The sequence below is a fragment of the Hydra vulgaris genome, chromosome 15, assembly GCF_038396675.1.
Source record: "Hydra vulgaris chromosome 15, alternate assembly HydraT2T_AEP".
NCBI classification, from domain to species: domain Eukaryota; kingdom Metazoa; phylum Cnidaria; class Hydrozoa; order Anthoathecata; family Hydridae; genus Hydra; species Hydra vulgaris.
Window position 1 is genome coordinate 3,115,652 of NC_088934.1, and position 21,276 is coordinate 3,136,927.

The 21,276-nt window shown below is 27.9% G+C and overlaps 2 protein-coding genes across 2 annotated transcripts; one reads left to right on the forward strand and one right to left on the reverse strand.

The window, feature by feature from the left end:
* Positions 1–6,179: 6,179 nt before the first annotated feature.
* On the forward strand, positions 6,180–17,038 carry LOC136071996 (uncharacterized). The gene is made up of 4 exons (XM_065819054.1): positions 6,180–6,393; positions 10,889–11,062; positions 11,164–11,295; positions 16,828–17,038. Exons 1-4 carry the CDS (start codon positions 6,328–6,330, stop codon positions 16,969–16,971), a joined length of 516 nt encoding a protein of 171 aa, XP_065675126.1. The 5' UTR covers positions 6,180–6,327; the 3' UTR covers positions 16,972–17,038.
* A 3,245-nt stretch (positions 17,039–20,283) lies between these two features.
* LOC136091677 (ADP-L-glycero-D-manno-heptose-6-epimerase-like) lies at positions 20,284–21,276 on the reverse strand. Its single transcript, XM_065819385.1, has one exon. It carries the CDS (start codon positions 21,274–21,276, stop codon positions 20,284–20,286), a length of 993 nt encoding a protein of 330 aa, XP_065675457.1.

The following is a 21,276-nucleotide window of genomic DNA, read 5'->3' on the forward strand; positions in this document are numbered from 1 at the left end:
GAAAAGGATTTAAATGTATGGCAAAGTCATTAAGTTCATTTAAGTTTCAAATCAAAAAAGAATTTGTTTAAAATTTGAAATTCATTTGTGCTTTTTAATTTTTTCAGTTTTTTTTATCTTTATTTGGTTTATTAATCAGCGCAGCAGTTTTATGCCCAGTTTTAATATAATAACTAAATTCTATTGAATGTATATATAGGGGATCTATGAAAAGATTGCGATAACTTATACTCACCTTCATCTTCTTTGAGCCCTTGTCTGCTTAATTCTTTATTTTATAAAGGTCATTGTAAATCATACAAAAACGGTGCTTGTTGACAAGGTTTTACTCTCTTCTTCGTTCTACCGACATATTTTAAAGCTCTTGATGATTTTATCATTAACGACGTAAAACTGCATGTTATTCCAAATATTAAAAACCTATTAATTATTGTTTGGTATATTTAATAAAATTTATTTATATATATTTACAAGTTTAGCACAAAGAATTTGCACATAAATGAAATAAAAAGCTTTAGTGCTAACAATAATAAAGAAAAGAGCTGTGAATAAACTTAGAATTCGAAAAGCTGCTAATGTATATGACATATTTAAGTTTGGCCTACATTACCATATTGCTAATAAGTCAGCTCATCAAAAATGTTACCAAATAGTTTCAGGATATTTTTTGTGTGATTTATGTAACCCATAATAATTTTGTTTAATTTTAGATTTAGTAATTACCAATTTAACAATATATACTAGTTTTGCCCTACTTAAATTTTAGAACAATTTCTTAAGTTTGTTTGTTTGAGAGTATTTTATAATAAACACAAAAAGTTTTTTTTTTTAGTTATTTTTTTTTTTTTGTTTTTTTTTTTGTAATGTTTGGGTGTACGAGCGTGTAATTTGTATGTTACTTTTTTAAGATTTTAATGTCTGAACAAGTTTAAATGATAAAATGCCTTCATTTTTTATCACTTATAAAGCTATACAATTAACGAATCACTGCTGCTTTTTCACTGTCCCATTTTGCCCCCCCCCTCCCCCCCATTTGCAAAATGTAAAAATTTGCTAGTCTAGAATTTTTGTTACTTTAGTTTTTTTTTTTTTTGTTTTTCCGTTTTCTTATATCAATGAATTGATATAAACTTATAAAAATTTATAAAAAATAGTGTCTACTATGATTAGATTATCTGCAACTAGCATTTGTTTCTTAAGTATCCCCTCCTCCCGCTCTACCTTATCTCTGTTAGCTGTTTTTCAAAGAACGTAGAGCTCTCTAGTGGTTCTCGTAAAGCTCTCTCGTGGTTCTCTTAGAGCTTTCTTGTGGTTCAATTTTAATAGTTTTTTTTTTCAATTTTCTGAATATATAGAATAAATTACACTATAATTCTCCATATATTCAATATATGATATTCAAATTTGAAACTTGAAGTACTTATAAAAAGACAAAGCATGATGAAATTATCTTTAAGGAAGAATTTAAACCAAAAACTCTATTAAAAATTACCCTAAAGTTTTCACGTTAAATTTTGAAGATTCATCATCCTACAAAAACGACATGTTTATATAATAACGAAATGTTTTATAATAATAAAACACGTTCCTCAATATTTTTTAATCAAATGAAAATCCCCAATATATATTAATAAACGTATATAAAACTTTATCTTTTGTTTATATGTTGAAGTATGATTTATCTCCTTTAATTTTTAAAGACTTTTTTATTTTGAAACAATTAAGCAAGTTTAATATGAGGGATAATAATTATTTAATTATTATCCCTCATATTAATCTCATTCTGTCGAACAAAATTCAATCAATTTTGCATCACTTATCGTGCAGCTCGTCTCTGGAACAAAATTATTTGCCTAAATTATTTTGCCTGTTTATTATTATAACCCCTAACCTATCATACATGACAATAAAAATTATTTTTTATCTTGTGATAAAAAATAATTTTTATTGTCATGTATGTTCAAGTTTGTTTTATACTTGTTTACAGTTTATTTTCATTTACCTAAATATGATTAATTGTTTTTATGTTATTTTTTTTACGTATTCTTATTGTAAAAAGGCGTTTTTATAATATTTTACGTACTCTCTTTTGTAAAAGACTTCTGACAATAAGATCATTGTGATCTTCTTTTAGAAGCCTTGTTTGTATTTGAAAAATATTTAATTTATATATATTACATCAAATGTAAACAAAACGTAAAATAAAAAAAAATAAAAAATAATAAAAATTCAATATGCAATGCTTTTAAGACTGCTAATTTATAATAAGTTTTATTTTAAAGGTATTTATTGTTAATAAGCATTAAATAATGGCATAATATATAGACCCACAACACCCCATCCAACAATGTTGTATATTTCCAAAAAAAACTATGCATTTGTCTTAAAACTAATTGAACCTAATTATCTGGTAATTTTTCTGCCAGATGAGACATTTTCTATGTGTTGGAGCCCATTTTTAATACCTTTTTTCAAAGTTTATGGTTTCCGAATAAAAATAAAAACTCTGTTTAAATATATGCGCCATTTTGAATAAAAAATATACATAAGAATTTGCCTAGTAAACTGATAATTAAAATTTAGAGAGCTGTTTTAACCATCTTTAACATACAGAAAATAGCTTCTACCTAAATCCTTACTTCTGTAAAACTTATAAACGTTGATTATACCATAATTAACGTTTTTAAGTTTGCTCATAGGCCAACATTACTCCATCCTACACTATTTGATATTCAAATAATGCTTTTTGAAATATTCAAAACGAAACTACAAATAAAAAAATTCGAAACATTTTTGGACAGTCTCGATGTGGAGAAACAAAAATACAATTTTGTATGGTTTTTTTTTTTGTTGTTTTTTCTTCCATATCATTATCAAACAAATTTTCGATGTTGTCTAACTTTTATGGTATCGAAAATTTGATTGATGATACTATGGAAGAAGAAATAGAAGAAGATTTCACATGAAATTAGTACTCTCATTCCGTTTAGATTTTGGTGAAGAAAATGAATATTTTATTACATTTAAATAATTACTTTGATCAAATTATTATCAATTTAAGAGGTGCTACAAGAATTTTTGAAAAACTGTATGCAAAGCATTCTGCTTAAATATATAAATATTCTGTTTTGCAACGAAATATGACTAAAATAACGTAAAATATAATAGATAAAAAAAATAAGACAAAAACTCAATGGAATTCTTTAAGTGTAATGATTTGACGATTTTTAATTATATCCGATTGTATTTATTGAATTGAAAATTGATTCCATTTTAGAAATTGATATTTTAGCGCAGCAAAAAACCTTTTTGAAGTTCTCGCACCAGTAGAATAAAATACTAATGCCTATCTTATAACTGATGGAGGAGTCAACATTTGTTTAAAAAATTGCAACCATTGCAAATTGATATAGCTAAAAAAAAATGATAAATGCTATCAATAAAAGGATGGATGAGAAAAGAGATCCAGTTTTAATGACTCTGATAGCTTATCAACAGAGTGGAAATATACCAGGTTCTAACGATCACTTGAAAACTCCTCAAAAAATGCAGAGATTTCATTTGCTTTTAGATTATGGAACAAATACATCCAAAAATGTTTATAAATATGTACGTTTATAAAAATAATGATGCTTCCTCATCTTCACTTGATGAAGATGATTTAATAGAAACAGCATCACATGTTGCAAAAAAACTCTAAAAAGAACAGCGAAAAGAACTTCAAAACGCAATAAGTTTGATTTTAGATCCACAAAGCAAAATTATTGCTAAACTGATAAACATATTGAACAGAAAACAGAAAAGCAAATGTAGTTGTATGGTCTACTCTATATAAAAAAAAACTTTTAGGTATTGGTATTTAAAACTTACATTGCACCCTAATTCAAGAGAACTAAATAAGGTACTTACAGATAATGCAAGAACAATATTGATGCGTTTGAGGGCAGAGAGAATTAAATAAGTAAATTTCAATCGATTGAGTTGAAGCAATTAGAGAAGTATTTTCCGAAAATGTGCCTAGAAAGATCGCTTTGCTGAACTCGGTGTAACTCTTTTTCTTTGGTTGAGATTGGGATGCTGATGGATCAATCACGTTCATGACAATATTTTGAGATCTCTCTCCTCCATCAACACCAATATGTAGAATTCAAAGTTTCAATAACCTGACGGATCACACTTTATTTTCTGGCATAGATATGTCATTACAATAAACAATATATTTTTTATAAATGTTTTAAAAACATTTTTTGACATTCTAAAACTTATCAAGGTAATTTGACTTTTTCTTAACATCAGCATAGGCGCTCTCTTGTATTCTGGATCCTTTAACAACTTTTCTTCTCTTTTTTATTATACCAATAATATTTCTTATACACCTTACTGGTAATCGTTTCATATTTTAGCAGAAAGAGCGTACACTTTAACAGGAAGAGCGTTTTTTTATTGCGATGTTAGAGTTATCTTGTTCTACCTCCACTTTTTGAAAAATTTGAGTTATTGATAGTGTTATGTACCTCAGGGTTAGGGTTAGGGTTAAGAAGAATGTTTTTCTATTGTATTAAAACCTAAGTTATAAGTAAAAAGTTGCGGAGAAATCATAAGTTATAAAATAAATTTTATATACCGTCTCCTAAAATATTTTTTTTTCAAATCTTTTTATCTCTAAACTCAAAAATAAGGAGGTAGAACAAGATAATTCTAATGTCGCGTTATGTTTCAATTTTTATATATGTACTGTCACAGATAACAAATTTCTCCTTTAGCGTACGAGAAACAATTCTGACAGCAATTTAGATTTTTTGGAATAATTTAGGCACAGAGATTTTGAACAGTTATTTTTGTTGTTACAAAAGTGACAAATTTTTTCAGAAAGTGATTTTTGTTCAAGTGGAATTTTTATCAGTTTCTTCGTAGGTGAATTCAGCAAGATTAAGTATGCGATTACTTTTTAGTACATTGCTCTTCACAAATAGTACAATAGCAGTTTTCTATCTTCTTTTTTCTTTTTACTCAACTTTTGATGAATTTTAAATTAATGTATAATGTAAATAATTTCAATTTAACCTGGAAGTCTCTGCAGCCATTCTGATAGCCTTACCTTTCTGTTTAAAAAATAGGTTTGTCTTGCAGCTTCCACTAATTCTAGTTTGTCTTGCAGCTTCCACTAATTCCAGTTGAAAGTCAATAAAGTTTTTGATCAGTTGAATGAATGAACCATTTTTTTCTAAAGGTAGACATTTTTTTTGTTGACGCAACAGAAACAAGGCCATCTCCTATTTTCTAAATGAAGTCTGGCAGGCTCACTTTGAAACAAAACATTTTGTTTTGGAATTTTTTATGTTAGATTATTTTTGTTTTATAAGTTTTATAAATATTCTAACTAATTGCCTAATTTAAACAAATTATCAGGCAATCGAAATTAATTTTATTGAGTTAAGCTAAGTTTAACAACTGAATTGAGATTGGTTTTTTGACATATTTTGTGCCAACCTTTTGCATTTAGCCTCTAAATAAAAAAAATCTTTTATTTGTGGCAGACACCACGCGATTTAAAAATTTGAACTAAAATACCTTCAGGAAACACCCCCAGTATCTCCATAGATTGAAGAAGTTAGTTTAAGGGGAAAAAATATTCTTAAATGCAATCGTAATTTTTAATTCGGTATCAAGTTTTATCAATATATGTTTCGACGTTTAAATGATACATTTGTAGATAAAATCCCCCTCCCCTCTCTCCCTACCCCTAACTTTTAAACGTCTAAAATTTTCTAAAAAAGGTAAAAAAAAAAAAAAAAGTACGGTTTTTAATTCTTTTTCAACGATTTCTATTTCATGCTTAATAAAAAAAGAAGAAAAGTAACGTCAACAAAAAAATTGGCAAATATATCGGCAAAACATAATACTACATTTTTTAATAAATAATTATTTAAAGGTACCAATTGTAAGTGTAAAAATAACTTAGATAATAAAAGAAAAAAATTTAACAAATAAAAACTTTATTTTATATACACAACACATTGTTATTTACCTAAAGTAAGTTTTATATAGAATAAAGAAGTTTGGAGAAGCCATGTTTACTAACATTTGATTGATAATTTATCTTGTATTCAATAAAACTGTTATCTTATGAACATAGCAACGGTTTTTACAAACTTATCAACTTCTTTGGCTTACGAACATGTGCGCTATCTTATGAACATAGCAATTTATTATAAGCGTAGTTACAAAGTTATGATCAAATAAACATTATTGCATTAATTTGAACATGAACTTATGATTGCAGTTTGTATTTGCTTCTAATTTTTTTTTGATTTAAAAAAAGTATCTATGGCAGTACAATTGGATTGTAGCTACTTAACATCATGTTTAGGAATAATAAAAATTCTTGAGTGTGTAAGTATGTTTTGATCATGGAAAGACTTTTATTACTGAATTGATATCAAAACTTTATTTGTTCTTAAAATATTTATGCGTGTTTTGATAAAAGAAAGAGTTGCTTTTATATATTTTTAAAATACTAACACTTTTAATTTGAGGGTGAAAGTATGTTTGTTATTATGTTTTGATCAAAGAGTTGCTTTCACTATTTACTACTGATCATTTTTAGAGGAAAAGTATTTAATTTTCGTTTTTAATTTAACAAATGACATTTTATTACGTAAATGGAAGAATACCAGCATTTACCCAAGCAGCTGGTATCAACTGTGTTGATTGGTTTAAGAAGAAATACGGTTGGTTATGCCTCGGCATATGAATAAAAAACGCATTTCTTGTAAAAAAATGTTTTAATGCAAGCATTGTTTAGTAAGTCAAATTGAAAACACAAATGTGCTAATAAATTACATTAAGCATATAGAATAACAACACTAGTAATTAGTTATTACTAAACTCTATTTTGATCCATTGACTAAAGAGAACTTTTTGTTTGATAGAGGTATAAAAGAAGAAAAATAACTACAAAAAATTGACCCAATATGCAACCAATATGCAACCAATATGCGACCAATTATATGCCTAAGCAACGCAACGCAGCAAATTTTGATACTTTTTTGAACCAATATCAAAAAATGTCATCTTAACAGCCGTGACGACGTATTAAGAGGCTTAGAAGCATCAGTTTCGATGTTTGAATTGTTCGGCAAAATAATAAATTAAAATAAACAGCTGTTCAATTCTTCTATTTCAAATCATTAGACAAAATAATAAAAGTTATTGACTGACAGCTGTTTAATGTAATAAAATTGTTTGATAGGTATTTTTGGTAAGCTTCATAAAGTCATATTGTGACATGTTAAGAAAAAGTCCAATTAAAGAACGTGCTTCTCATTTAAACCATCTTCTGACAATTCATATTTTATAGCGTTGTAAAGTTTTTTACTTATCTGTTTATGAACATTCAACACTAAGTGATGTTGCTCAAATGGCAGCCTGTGCTGCCATTTTGGCTACATCAATTAGAGATGGGATTTCAGTTTGAGATTTAATACTTCGCACTTGCTGCATGTGTCTACATGCAGACGGCTAAAACAAAAATTAAAGTTTGCTTTAAAATCATGATGTTTTTTACAGAAAATTTGCCTCATTATTTTTATATTTAAATTGACAGTGAGATAATAGATTATTGTCCCTGAGTAACGCGATTTTTTGAGTGGGAAAGACTGCATGTGGTTTCTTACAATTTCATAAGCATTCTGTTAAAGACAATCAGTAATACCTTTTCCTCTTTTATCTTTAGGGAATTTTCAATTTCCTTAAGGTTCCTTATTCTCAGTAATCGTTTTTCCCTAATTCACAGGACAGAAAAAAATAATTTGCAATATGTCTCTACACTTTGACTAAAATCACATGATAGGAGAAGCTATTTGGCACTCTTCTTTGAATTTTTGTAAAATCTATAAATTCTTGAATATACAGAACTTGCTTAATTTACTTTTTATATCAAAAAGGTTTTAAAAAATATTTCCACATTGACTCCAAATCTTCTCCTAGCTTTCCAGATATTTTTTCTTGCACCTGCAAAAAATCCAAAAAATTAAAAGATTCGAAAAGAAAATGAGAACAAAACTTTGAGATTGGGTTTGTTAGACTAAAAATAAAGATTAAAGAGAACATGTCTTTAAATCATTTTTAGATTTTGTGACTTCCATAATTAAAATAATTCAGTATTTATTTATAATCATTGATATAGAAATCAATATCAATTACTCTACCGAGTCGTAAGATATTTTTCTTGTTGGAGAAAATGAAGACTACCAGAAAAATCTGTTGAATTATGAAGTTGATTATCACAGTTACCAAAAAATATATAAAAGTGATCTTGATACACAAACTTGACTAACTTCTAAAAATTCTGCTCTATTGAATTCAACACCACACACTGATCAAATGACAATAGTATTGATGGAACCGAATGACAATAGTATTGATGGAACCCTCTTTAATTCATATCATTTTTTCAAGATAAAGAATAAATAAGATAAAGAACGCAAGAGAGCTACTTGTCATACATACTACAACAGAAACAACATTTGAAGCGTAGAATTGCTCTTTTTTTCCGTTCTCCTTTTTGGATTGTCTAATTTAACAGGTCCTGGTGTTCAGCATATTGTCTTGGAATGGTGGTATACACGGACATTGAATAGAACTTTTATATCAAAATTATTTGAAGTTAGAAATTTCAAATTTTTTAGTTTCAAGGTATGTAGCATTTCCGGATAAAAATATTATTTTTACATTATAAGTTAGTTGATTTACTGAAGATTCTAAATAGCCGTTGGACTATTAGACTTAATAGCACTTTTGAAGTCCTTTGAAGTTTAATTCTTCAAAGAGTTCAATCTTCAAATGTGAAGATTGAACTCTGTTACAATCTTCACATTTGAAGATTGTAACAGAGTTTCAAATTGTGGCCATGCGATTTATAAAAAAATTGTATCTTGGTGGCATTCTAATTCGTGTTCCGATATCAGTTTATAATTTTGATTATTACGTGTTGCTAATGTTGTTCTATTAATTATTGGTAATTGCTGGTCGAAGTTATGCCACGTCTCAACATATTTAGATTATTACCAATTTTATAGGTTTCAATTAAAAATATTTTCTTGTTTAATTCCAAGTATCTCAAGTCTTATTTTGTGCTGTAACTATGGTGACAACCTTTTTACTCGTCTTTGCACATTTTCTTTGACTTTTTAATGTTACCAACATGGTATGGAGACCTATTGTATTTAAGAATGTAAAGGTACGACGTATAATATCAGTAGTTCTATTTGCTTTATTACATGCCTAGTTAACTTGTTCCTTCTATTTCAAATCATTAGACAACATAATACCCAAGTCTTTCTCACAGTAACTCGATGCAATAAGGGGCTGTATTCTCATCTCTCCGTTAAGCTTAACGGAGCTTTTGTCTGAAATTTCATTACAATATTTCTAAGTAAAGAAATGACGAAAATTTATATAAATTCGTTAAAATAAAACTTTTACCAAAATAAAACATTTATGTTTAAAAAATTATAATTTTAAATAAATTAGTTATTAATGTAATTTAAAAGAAATTTTTGAATAACGCTCCGTTAAGCTTAACGGAGAGATGAGAATACGGCTAAAGGAGAATATAACCATTTTTCGTTGTTATTATGTAGTTGAAGTTATAATTATTTTTGCCAATATGCATCACTTTACATTTTGTCTAATTTAATTATATCAACCAATCATTTTAACTGTATCAACCAATCATTGCACTTCTAAACTACCAGATTAACAATATTTTGAAAAATGTTTATTTCAGCAATAGTTATGGTATCATCAGCATACTTTGGTTTTGCATTGTTTTGGATAAAACATTAAAAAAAAATTATAAATGATTATGGTCCTAAGACACTGCCTTGATCTAATCACAAACCACTAATCACAAACTACTAATCACAAACTACTAATCACAAAGCACTAATCACAAAGCACGAATCACAAACCACTAATCATAAACCACTAATCACAAACCACTAATCACAAACGCCCAAAAAATATTAACATGTGTCTTAATATCAACAACATAAAGTTTACATGACATAAAGTGAACATGACATCAAGTCATTTTGACTTTCGTTTAAAAGATTGTTTTAAACTAAATGTAGGCATGCTCTTTCTTTTATAAAAGATTCCAAAATATTGAAATAGATGTTAACTAGGGCTTAGCAACCGGTTAACTAGTTTTTTGTTCAGCTGAAAAAAACACAAACCGGTCAATAATTTATTTAATTTATTTACTCAGAACGAAGAGGTTTGACGTTTGGCTCTAGCCCAATATACAACATTGGTAAGGAGGCATAAACTTCCAAGTTAAGGAATTCTAGGAGCACCTTAATAACCACAAAAAAAAAAAAGATAAAAGAAAAATTATACATCACTACATTTATAGTTCGAAATTTGTTTGTTGAGAGGGTAAAAAGTAACGTGGAAAGTTCAAATATCGTAAATATATACACTGTCCTCCAAAAAATTAGCAATCAAATAAAATAATTTTTTTTTTTACTTCAATTACTAATTACAGTTATTTTTTTTTACACCGTTTTTAAAATAACGGTTTTAAACCGGTTACCTGGTTTTACAATTTGAAAAAAAAACTGGTTTTTTGAAGTTTTTCTATTTTTTGCTAAGTCCTATTTTCAAACAATGTTTCTCTTTTTTATCGGTGCTTTTTTTTCCTGGTAACTAAATGTTATTTTGTTTTTGATTAAGTACTAACGCTATATGTTTTCTATATAGATGTTTACTATTAAACGTTTTTAAGTTTTGTATTCAGTGTCGTGGAATTTATTTGCAAAATAGTTATTTTGCTGTTGTTATTATACTTAGAGTCTTAAGATCAATTTAAAATCAATTTTAGATATGCACTTTGGCAGCATTTGTGTGTATGATAGATGCAACTTTTTATCGAGGAATCAGAGAAGATTTTTTTTTGGGAGTAAACATTGCCTCGTTTATTTTTGTTTTGGTCTGGTTTTTTTGCTACCTTTTTATGCTGTGTCATCGTTTTAACTTTGCTAACAAAGTGGTTATTGTAAGTTTTTCTTGTGTTTTTCGTAAAACTTTTTAGAAAGATAATTTTTAGCAAGTTTTATCTAAAACAAAAATTTAAATAATTTTTTTTATAATTTCAAGTTTGTAATTGTTCATTTGCTTTGGTTTGTATTGTTATTAATATCTGGAGCTCTAGTCGCTGCACAAGCAGCTCGATTTACATCTTGGCAATGCAAGTATAATAAAAGTTGTTCAATTTACGATGCTGCAGGGGTAAGTTTAAGTTTATTAATGATTTTAACATTTTTTTGATGCATAAGAAAAACTTCATTTATTGCATTTAAAAAATGCAACGCTGGTGGTTATATAAAATCTAGAGTCAACAGGCCATGCGCAGGGGCACAAATCAATCACTAAAAAAAATATGTTTCATACTTTTTAAAACATTTTATGTGGCCCATTTTTTGCCTGCGGATTTAATAAAAAACTTTTTCACATTTGTTTTTAAATTAACAAGCAATTTAAATATTAGTTGGGATTATTAAATATATATATTAAAAATTTGACATCAAAGTTACCTTTTATGTGATTTATTGCCAAACTTGACTATTTTATTAAAATTATAATTTTGTCAGAGTGGTTGTTTATCAAACAAAATTAAAAAAAATATTACTGAATAAATTAATAGTTTCATATTCAACACGAATGTTATAAATTAAAACTTTCATTTCCATGTCTTAGGCGAAACGACCACTAAAAAACGACCACTAAAGTTTATAATAAAAAATCAAACTGTCAGTTTATCATTCAAAAATTTATTAATTTATAGATCAAAATTTTTTTGACATTTTGTCGCCCAATCATCATGCTAAAACTTTCATTATACGACCATGAAATTAAATTTTTAAAATTAATCATTATTTATTGTAAAAATAATTGAAAAGTACAACATCTTTTAATATTGATTGAGATTTATTAAATTAATTTATTTAGGTTTTTACTACCCCGTAAAATTGTATTTTGCAACTGATCACATCTCTATACTAACTACTTGTTGGTCCTACGTACAAAAAACTTTTTTTAATGGTATCTAGGGCCATAATGGTATCAGCTCTCTGAAAATTATGTTTAACTCCATAATATTTTGTCAACAAATATAGATGCATAGATTTGATTAAAAATATATTTAACCATAGATTGTATTCAACAACTTTATCTAGTGTTACTTGTTTACAACACTCGAATAAATAACAACATTTATTAATAGTTCTTGAGCAAAATTGAAAATTAAGTCTATGCGTAAAATGGTTATCCAAGTAACAAACGATATAATATACAAGAACTTATAGAAAAGCATTTACTCTAGGATTGTAAAACAATCTAAGATACCAGCGGCAAAAATTTACTTAAGACCATCAAAAAGTGTTTTCCAATTATTACTTGCCGTTGCAACGCTTTCTGAGAATCTAGATAGGATTAAAAATAAAAAGTTTTGTAACTAATCACATGACTGAGAAGCACAACTTAGAACGTTACAGTTTTTAAATAATAGTGGAGTGGTCGCAGGTACAAGGAGGCCCAGGGAAAACGATCTTCCCCTACTAATGACAGAACACAACCTGATCACAAATTCGAATTGAATCGAATTTTTTCAAGAATAAAAGTTTTTACAAAAACTAAACGTTTTTTTTTAAAAAAAAAAACATTTTTTGCAACAAAATTGTAAATGAAAAACGCGATTTGGCGTCAACCCAAATGATAAACTATGGGTATTGTTTTACTTCTAATGTTGTATGAGATTTTTAATACTATGTTTTTATAATAATAAATCTTTAAATCTTAAATAATAACTCCCGAGTAAAAAATTTTATATTAAATTTTTATTTACCAGTTAAAATATTGTATTAAATATCTAGTATCATGAGATTTTTACTCCCTCCCCCCCCTCCCCTCAAATCAAAATACAACGTGATCACAAAATACAACGTGATCACAAAATACAACGTGATCACAAAATACAACGTGATCACAAAACACAACGTGATCAATCACAAAAAGGTTTTTGTGATTACGTTAAAAAAATTTTTAAATGCTTTAAAGTGGTGACTAAATATTTTCTTTTTTAAAAAAATTAAATAACTGATATACTTTAAATATTTTATATACAGTTTACAAACCGCGTCATATTTACAACTACATACTTAACTACACGTAAGTGCGTGAGACTTTAATCTTAATAATTTATAGTATAATGGTAATGCTATTATTGTAATCATATGCATATATATCAACTGCTTAGTATGATAATATATTAGCTGGAAGGCAGAAGCCACTTGAGGCGGTCTTCAAATAATTTTGCTTCCAAACTTTTTTCTGGAGACGACCACAAATGGCGTCCGCTATCGACGTAAAGATGTTAAATGGAAGAGTTGTATAAACTTTACGTTAAAACGGCTTGTTATCCGCATTCTTTTAGTTCTGATGAAAATCTAAGCTTTTTAATACTAAATATATTGAACTAATTTATACTTTCACCTGCCAAATAAAACTTAATAAACAGGAGGGTCTGAAACATAGTTATAAAATGTAATAAACAGGGAAATTCTAATTAGAGGAAGAGTCAGAATATTAAACATTTCAAAAATAAAACTATCCGCAGTATTTTAATCAGGAACTCGGTATAAGATATGGGGCTTTAATGGCATAAATAGTGATAGGCGCAGTGAAGTAAGCATATATCGACTGAGGGTATATAAACAAATAATGCCTGTAGGCATTTTATATGTCGGAGATGTACATAAAAGAAACGTCACTGTAACAATTAAAACGTTTAAATACTCAATTTATACATATATATATATATATATATATATATATATATATATATATATATATATATATATATATAAAATTGATTTTTTGACGAGATTAAATAAAAATAAATACATGATTTTTACTACTAAAAGTTTCATGTGTTTAGCAATCATCAGGTAAAAAATACATTGTTTTTTTCGTTAAAAAATATGCTTAATAAACATCGTAGCGTTCAAAAAAAAAATATATATATATATATATATATATATATATAATGTATAAAAGCTTTTGACAGCTGCAGCTGGGACATTCTATTTGAGAAGCTATACTATAATAAAAAATTATCTTGATATTATTAATACTATATCGTCATTGTGTATTGAAAGCAGTTTTTCTGTCGCTTATCTAAGATGCAAATCATATCCACTTTATCTAACACAAGGAGTGCGACATAGATTGATTCTGTCTCCTCACTTGTATAATATATATACTCAAAACCTACTTGAAACCATACAAAATGAAAGCATCGTAGGGACATCAATATATGGAAACTACTCAGGTGTTGTAGCATACACTGATGACATCATATTTCTTAGTTCTACCCTGTCTGGAATTGAAAAGCTTATAGCAGCTTGTTACATATACACTAACGCAAACTGTATAAAGTTGAATGCTAACAAGACTGAGTTCTTGTTCATTGGGGAAAAAATTGCAATCTGCACAATAACAGTCGACCAGCAACAAATAAAACTGGATGATAAATTTAGTCATCTAGGTTTTTTATGGTGTACTACAAGTTTTTCATATGCTTCACCTATTTGTTCAAATAGTTATTATAGAATATCAAAGTTCAGGGCAATAATCCAGACTCTTATTCAGTCTGGAAACCTCTTTGCTCATCTAAGCTCTATTGTCCAGCTATATAAAATACTGACGGTTCATACTTGTGTATGGTTTTGAACTTTGCAATTATAAAGACATATTAATGAGAAAGCTTAATGTAATAGTAAGAAATGCACTTAAGTCACTCTTCAATGTTTCCAAACACAACAAAAATTATATTCATTCTTTGTTTTACATTTAAGACGTATCAACAATCGTAAAGCAACAAAAGCTAAACTTATTTAATCGCATATTGACAAATAAAACAACCTTGGATATTTTAAATTCGCAGTTCAAAAACCAAACTGCTTGGCACCCTTTTTAAATGATGTCAAATGTTTTTCTAATGGAAATGAACTAAATCTAAAGAACTTAATACAAAGCAACAAAACAAGTTAAAACTATTGTATTAAAAAACATAATTCTTAAAAAAGATTTTTAAAGGTTAAACTATGCAGTTGAGTTCTGGGACTCTTTGGACCAAAGGAAAATCTTCAAAGATATACTTGAAGTAAATATTCCGGGATAAACTTATTTCCTTTCAAAAATGTAACTTAATAATAATCTCTAGTTCACCTTAAGTCTAATTTTTATCTAAATTAGTCAACAAAATCAGATTTAAAAGCTTTCGCGTTATTTTGCGCAACACGGTATTGAGAATCATTTCTGAACGCGGGGTGAATAGGGTTAAAAGTCTACAGGGCCGACGACACGGGGGGGGGGCACTTTTTTTTTAAAGGACCTCTTTTTTTTCTTTTTTTTTAAAGGAAAATCTAGATATGGAGGACTTTTTTCACAAATTGATGATTCTGTCCCCACTTCGAAACCCGTGTCGTCGGCCCTGGTCTATACTTTTAAACGTTTTAAAGATTAGAGTTTGTTTTTTTGTTTTTTTTCTTTTTGTTGTAATTTGTCAAAATTATTATAAAAATACAATTTTTATAATAATTTTGTCTATTTTTTTGTTTAACACTCTATTTTTATTATTTTTTGAGACTTTACACATAAATTTTTATTTCACTACAAACATAGCAACTTGTTAAAGCTAACCATATAATCAAAAAGATTTTCATAATAAAACCCTCTTCATCTTCTTGAAGTTCTGACGTTGCTATTTTGAAATTATTATTTATGTTTAAAACAAAAAATGGATTATCTCCAAAAATATTTCAATCTTATTTTAATAAAATTAACCATAAATACTCAGATAACAATTTTATTGTTCCAAAATATAAATTAAAATTAACTTCTTATTCAATTAAATACCGCGGACCTAATCTGTGGAAAAAGTTTCCAGATATTGTTAACAATAAACAGACTACATTAGAGCAATTTAAGGACGAATCAAAACGATTATTATTATTCATGGATATTTCCAACTTTAAATGTTTATTTTAAACTAAAAACAAACATATAAAAAATAGATTTAATTGTATCAGTGATTAATTTGAATTAATACAAAATATTTAAAATAAAAAAATATATATAAAAAATATCACTGATGATGTTAATAATTTATATAGTGATTATATTAATTATGAAATTTCATTTCCTGTTGTCTTTCATCCTCAAGAAATTTTATTTTTTTGACTTTTTTATTTTTTATTAATATATTTGTAAAACATTTTAACAATTGTTTTAAACACTTCTAAAAAAAAAAAAAAAAAATTTTTTTTTATTTCTAATTATATTAGTTATTTTGGTTTTTATTTCTATTTGTTATTTTATATATATTTTTACGTTACGGTAATGTAGAATTTATTGCTATTATTTTTTTTTTAATGGGGCTCGACGATAAGGCTGAATACGCCTTCTTCTTGCTCCAGCCAATAGTTTATATGAATGTATTTGCAATGTAAACATTTTTAAACGGCAAAATAAATAATTACAAAATAGATATATATATATATATATATATATATATATATATATATATATATATATATATATATATATATATATATATATATATATATATATATATATATATATATATATATATATATATATATATATATATATATATATATATATAACGTATATTGTAGCTATTTATAAACTGCGAAGTTATATAAAATCATTATTTATGTCCATGTTTTGCTTTTTTAGGGTCTAGGAATAGTTGCATCATTTTTATTTTTGATGGACGCTATTTTAATTTGGAAAAGCATGAATACAATTACAGGAACAACTTCGAATAGTCGGACAGTTACAACAACTAAAACTGTCGTTAAGACAACAAGAAACGTTTAAAAAAATTGTAAAACTTTATTTAATGTTTGTAATTATTTTTAAAGAAAATTAAAAAATTACTTAAAAACTGCATGTAAAAACACATAGATCCCCCCTGATTAAAGCGTAACCTTATTGATTTATAATTCAATTTATTTATTTTCTAACTTGATTAATGTTTTGAAGGTGCCTTTACAGTGGGCACTGACGCCGTAATACCTTAAGTAAGACGTTAAAAGGAAGTCCAATGCTCACTCGGTTCATTTTATAAACTTAAAATTATCTGGATTTAAAATTATCACTTTTTAACTTTTAATTTTTGATATTTCGTTTTCTTTATAATTTTGCAGAAATGTGATAATTTAATAAATTATATTACTTTATCAATAATTGGATAAAGGTGGTATGTCACCCCAATAAAGGGGTTTGTTGTGAATTAAACTGAAAGTTTTAAACATATTTTGTTCTAGATATTTTTCTATAGCAAAGATATTTGTAACGATGTTGCAATCAAAATAGCATTATTAATGAACCAACATCCTCGTTATATATTGTTGAGGGTAAGGTAATGAACATACGACCACGTTATATATTGTTAAAGGTAAGTTAATAAACATACATCCGCGTTATATATTGTTGAGGGTAAGTTAATGAACATACATCCCCGTTATATATTGTTGAGAGTGAGTTGATGAGCAACATAACTCTTCCACATCCACAGTGAAAATTTTATTTTAGTATATTTTTATGCAATCTTATTAAGTTCGTGTGAATGAGCGTTACTTAAAACTGTTATCTGCAATGAGGATGCTTGTATTTTCGCGACATAACACCTTCATTCTCTTAAACCTTCAATTGATATTGTGGTTTATCGTTCTCCAGCTAATTTTAATATAGAGGCCACATACAAAGATCCGAAGAAGACTTAAGCCTACTAGAAAGCATCGTAACCCACCTTTCCGGAACAGGAGTAAGTGAGTTTTTAGAAGAACAGAAATAAAATAAAGTAAGAGCCTGAAACGATTGAGTTAAAATGATAACAGATAGAAAAATAGGCACATAGGTCATTTATAAAACATAAAAACTATAATTTCTCATCTTTTCGGACTAAAAAGTTTTAGTGTCTGGTTTTTAAAATGTCAAAATGATAAACTAAAAATTGTTTATTCTTAAACTTTGTCATAAATATGCAGCTAAGTTTCATAAATATGAGATTCAATTTTATTGTGGAGGAAAGTTTTATCCTTGAAATTTTATTTTTTTAAATAGTAACAAAAGGCAACAACAAAGTCTTTTGAAATAATCATTTTTAGGGAGCTACCATAGTTCAGGAGGTCTGTGACAGGAGAGCTACCACAGTCCAGGAGGCAGTTGTTGTTACAACCATCTCTCAATGCTCTTAGCCCAAAACACAAGCAGTTGCCCTGTTTATACGTTAGCATGTTCGAATAAAATATTTCTTCAAAATTTTCTTTAATTGGCTAGAATAAATTCCGCCTACAAAATAGTATTTAAATTTTTCTTATGTCTTAATAGAAAACTTTGATTAAAGTGTGAAGATGCAATTTGCTAACGTTTATTGTTTTTTTGTTTTTTTTTTTGCCATATAAATTTATTCGTGTCGGAAACCATAATATAAATACAAATAGCAGGGGCAAGAAGAAGACATAATTGGTCCTATCACCAAGCCCCTTAGCCTATACTTTAAATATAAAACAAGAAAAATTAAAAACGTAACAATATATAATAAAAAACGTTTATAAAATAAAAATCATCGGTCCTAAAGTCCGACTTTAACTTTTTATTTTTGTGTTGGTAAAAAATTTAAAAAAAAGAAAAAGAAAAAAAAAGAAATTACAAAGAAACTTTATGTATGTAGTTATTAACGCTTATGAATGTAGTTAATACCGTTCGTGTGTGTATTTATTCGTTTTATAAAACAGTTAGTAGGTATCATTCATACCACAAATTTATCATAAGTCATATTTGAGGAGCCCGTTTGTAAGACGCGCCAAGTCCGAATAAACTGATTTTGAGAAAACAACGAAAAACTAAACTACCTTAGTTGCGCATCAAAAGAAAAAAATAAAATTTTTGTCCATTTCTAGGAGTAAACATTTATTAACAGGTTTAAAATTTAAATAGATATTAGATTTCAATATAAAGAATAGAGAAATGGAACTAACTCTTAATTTTTATTTTTGTGACTTTTAGATGGGCTCCTCATTTGATCTCCCCTCCTCAACGTGAGGGCACTGATGTAGTGAAGTTTTAAACTATACAATCTTAAACTAAATTTAATTTTATTGAGAGATTTAAAATTTCATTAAAAAATATTGTGAATTACAAAATCTATGACCATGAAAAATTTACAATCCTCTCATTTAGGGGAGGGTTTCGGAACATTAATGAAACACGTATATCAATAATGTATGCTTATCTTGCTATAACAAACACCATATGGTAACTACATATAAAACAAATAATTCTGCTTCACCACTGACATTTATGCAGTACATTTACGCCTTACACTAATAGCTATTTATTATTACGACTTTTAATGACCGTCACCATTCTTGATTATTTTTTATTATTCTTTTTATATTTACTTTGTTTTAGCATGATTAAATTTTAGTATCTTACTTGATAGCTACTCCTTATTCTCCACTAAACATCTGTCCTTTTATACTTTTATCTCAATTTGCTACACCCTTTTGAACATATTATGCTTTTTTAGACATCCAATGCTCAGTGCAGTTCTACTAGAATACATTGCATTCAACATACAAATATATATATATATATATATATATATATATATATATATATATATATATATATATATATATATATATATTTTAGAGGGCATCCATAAAGTACGTACGCAGTGATTAAGGACCCCCATTTTACGCACCTGTGTGCATTTAACAACCTCACCTTTCTCTGCGAACATACGCGATATTTTTATACAAAATCAACCTCCTCTTCCACAACGCATAACTTTTTCAAAACATTAAATACATAACATAAAAATTATTTTGATGCGACATATCTGTTACAAAATGTAATCAATTTAGTTTATCAATTATGGGATAAATAGTGCGTATGTACTATAGAGGGAAGACTTAAAAGCAAAATAATGCGTACAAGGTGAAGGGGGATCTTATGCTAAAAGATTATTTTCTCATCCAATATTTTGATAAAAAAAGTCCTATAGTTCAAAACTGCCTGTAGAAAACTATAAATACATGAAGCTATTTTATAAAATTTTTATAGGAAAAAAAAATAAAAAATAGTTAACCAAGCATAAAAAAGTTGGCAGACCAACCAGCTTTACCATGTAGCTTCCTTCAAAATGTGTTCTTGAACATAGTCACGAACAGCTTCATCAAGCGTAAACTTAAGAGGAGCCTTTCCAGTAATATTATGATATTTTTCCATGTTGGCACAGGTAAAGTTCTGGTACTGCTTGGCTAGATCTGCTGGCATCTCAATATACTCGATGTTCACTGGGAGACCCATAGATTTAAAAATTTCTGTAGCTAGCTGATTCCAGGTAGTTGGCTTCCCAGTTCCGATATTATATATACCACAATGTTGATTGTCTAGGAAAGAACAGGTCATCTCAGCAACGTCTTTAACATAAATGAAATCTCGGCATTGTCCACCATCTGAAAAACGCCCAGGCTCAGTTGATTTGAAAAGGCGAATGACCCCTTCTTTCTGCACTTGTGGAACCATTTTGCAAATCATGGAGGCCATTCTTCCTTTATGCAACTCATTAGGCCCAAAAACGTTAAAATACTTTAGGCCAACAATACGGTTTATCACTCCATGCTCAAGTGCCCAAAGGTCAAATAGTTGCTTAGAAAACCCATATGCATTCAGCGGTTTGAGTTTGTGTAACATGTCATGATCATCATTAAAGCCTAAAGCACCATCACCATAGGTAGCTGCTGAGGAGGCATAGATAAAGCGCTGTCCATATTGCAGGGCATATTCTGCTAATCTAATTGTATAGCGCGTGTTATTATCAAGAAGATAGTCGACACGGGTTTCTAAAGTATCTGAACAAGCACCCAGATGGATAAAGGCAGCAACATTGTGCTCTTTTCCTCCTAGCCAATCGAACAGCTGACTGATACCAATAAAGTACTTGAAACGTTTACCAAGCAGGTTTTTCCATTTGTCAGAAGTGCCAATATCATCAACAAGAACAAGGTTGGTAAAACCACAATCATTGAGACGGCGCACAATGCAAGAGCCGATAAAACCAGCAGCACCTGTGATGACAATTAAATCTGAAGTTTGGATTTTTCTTTGCAT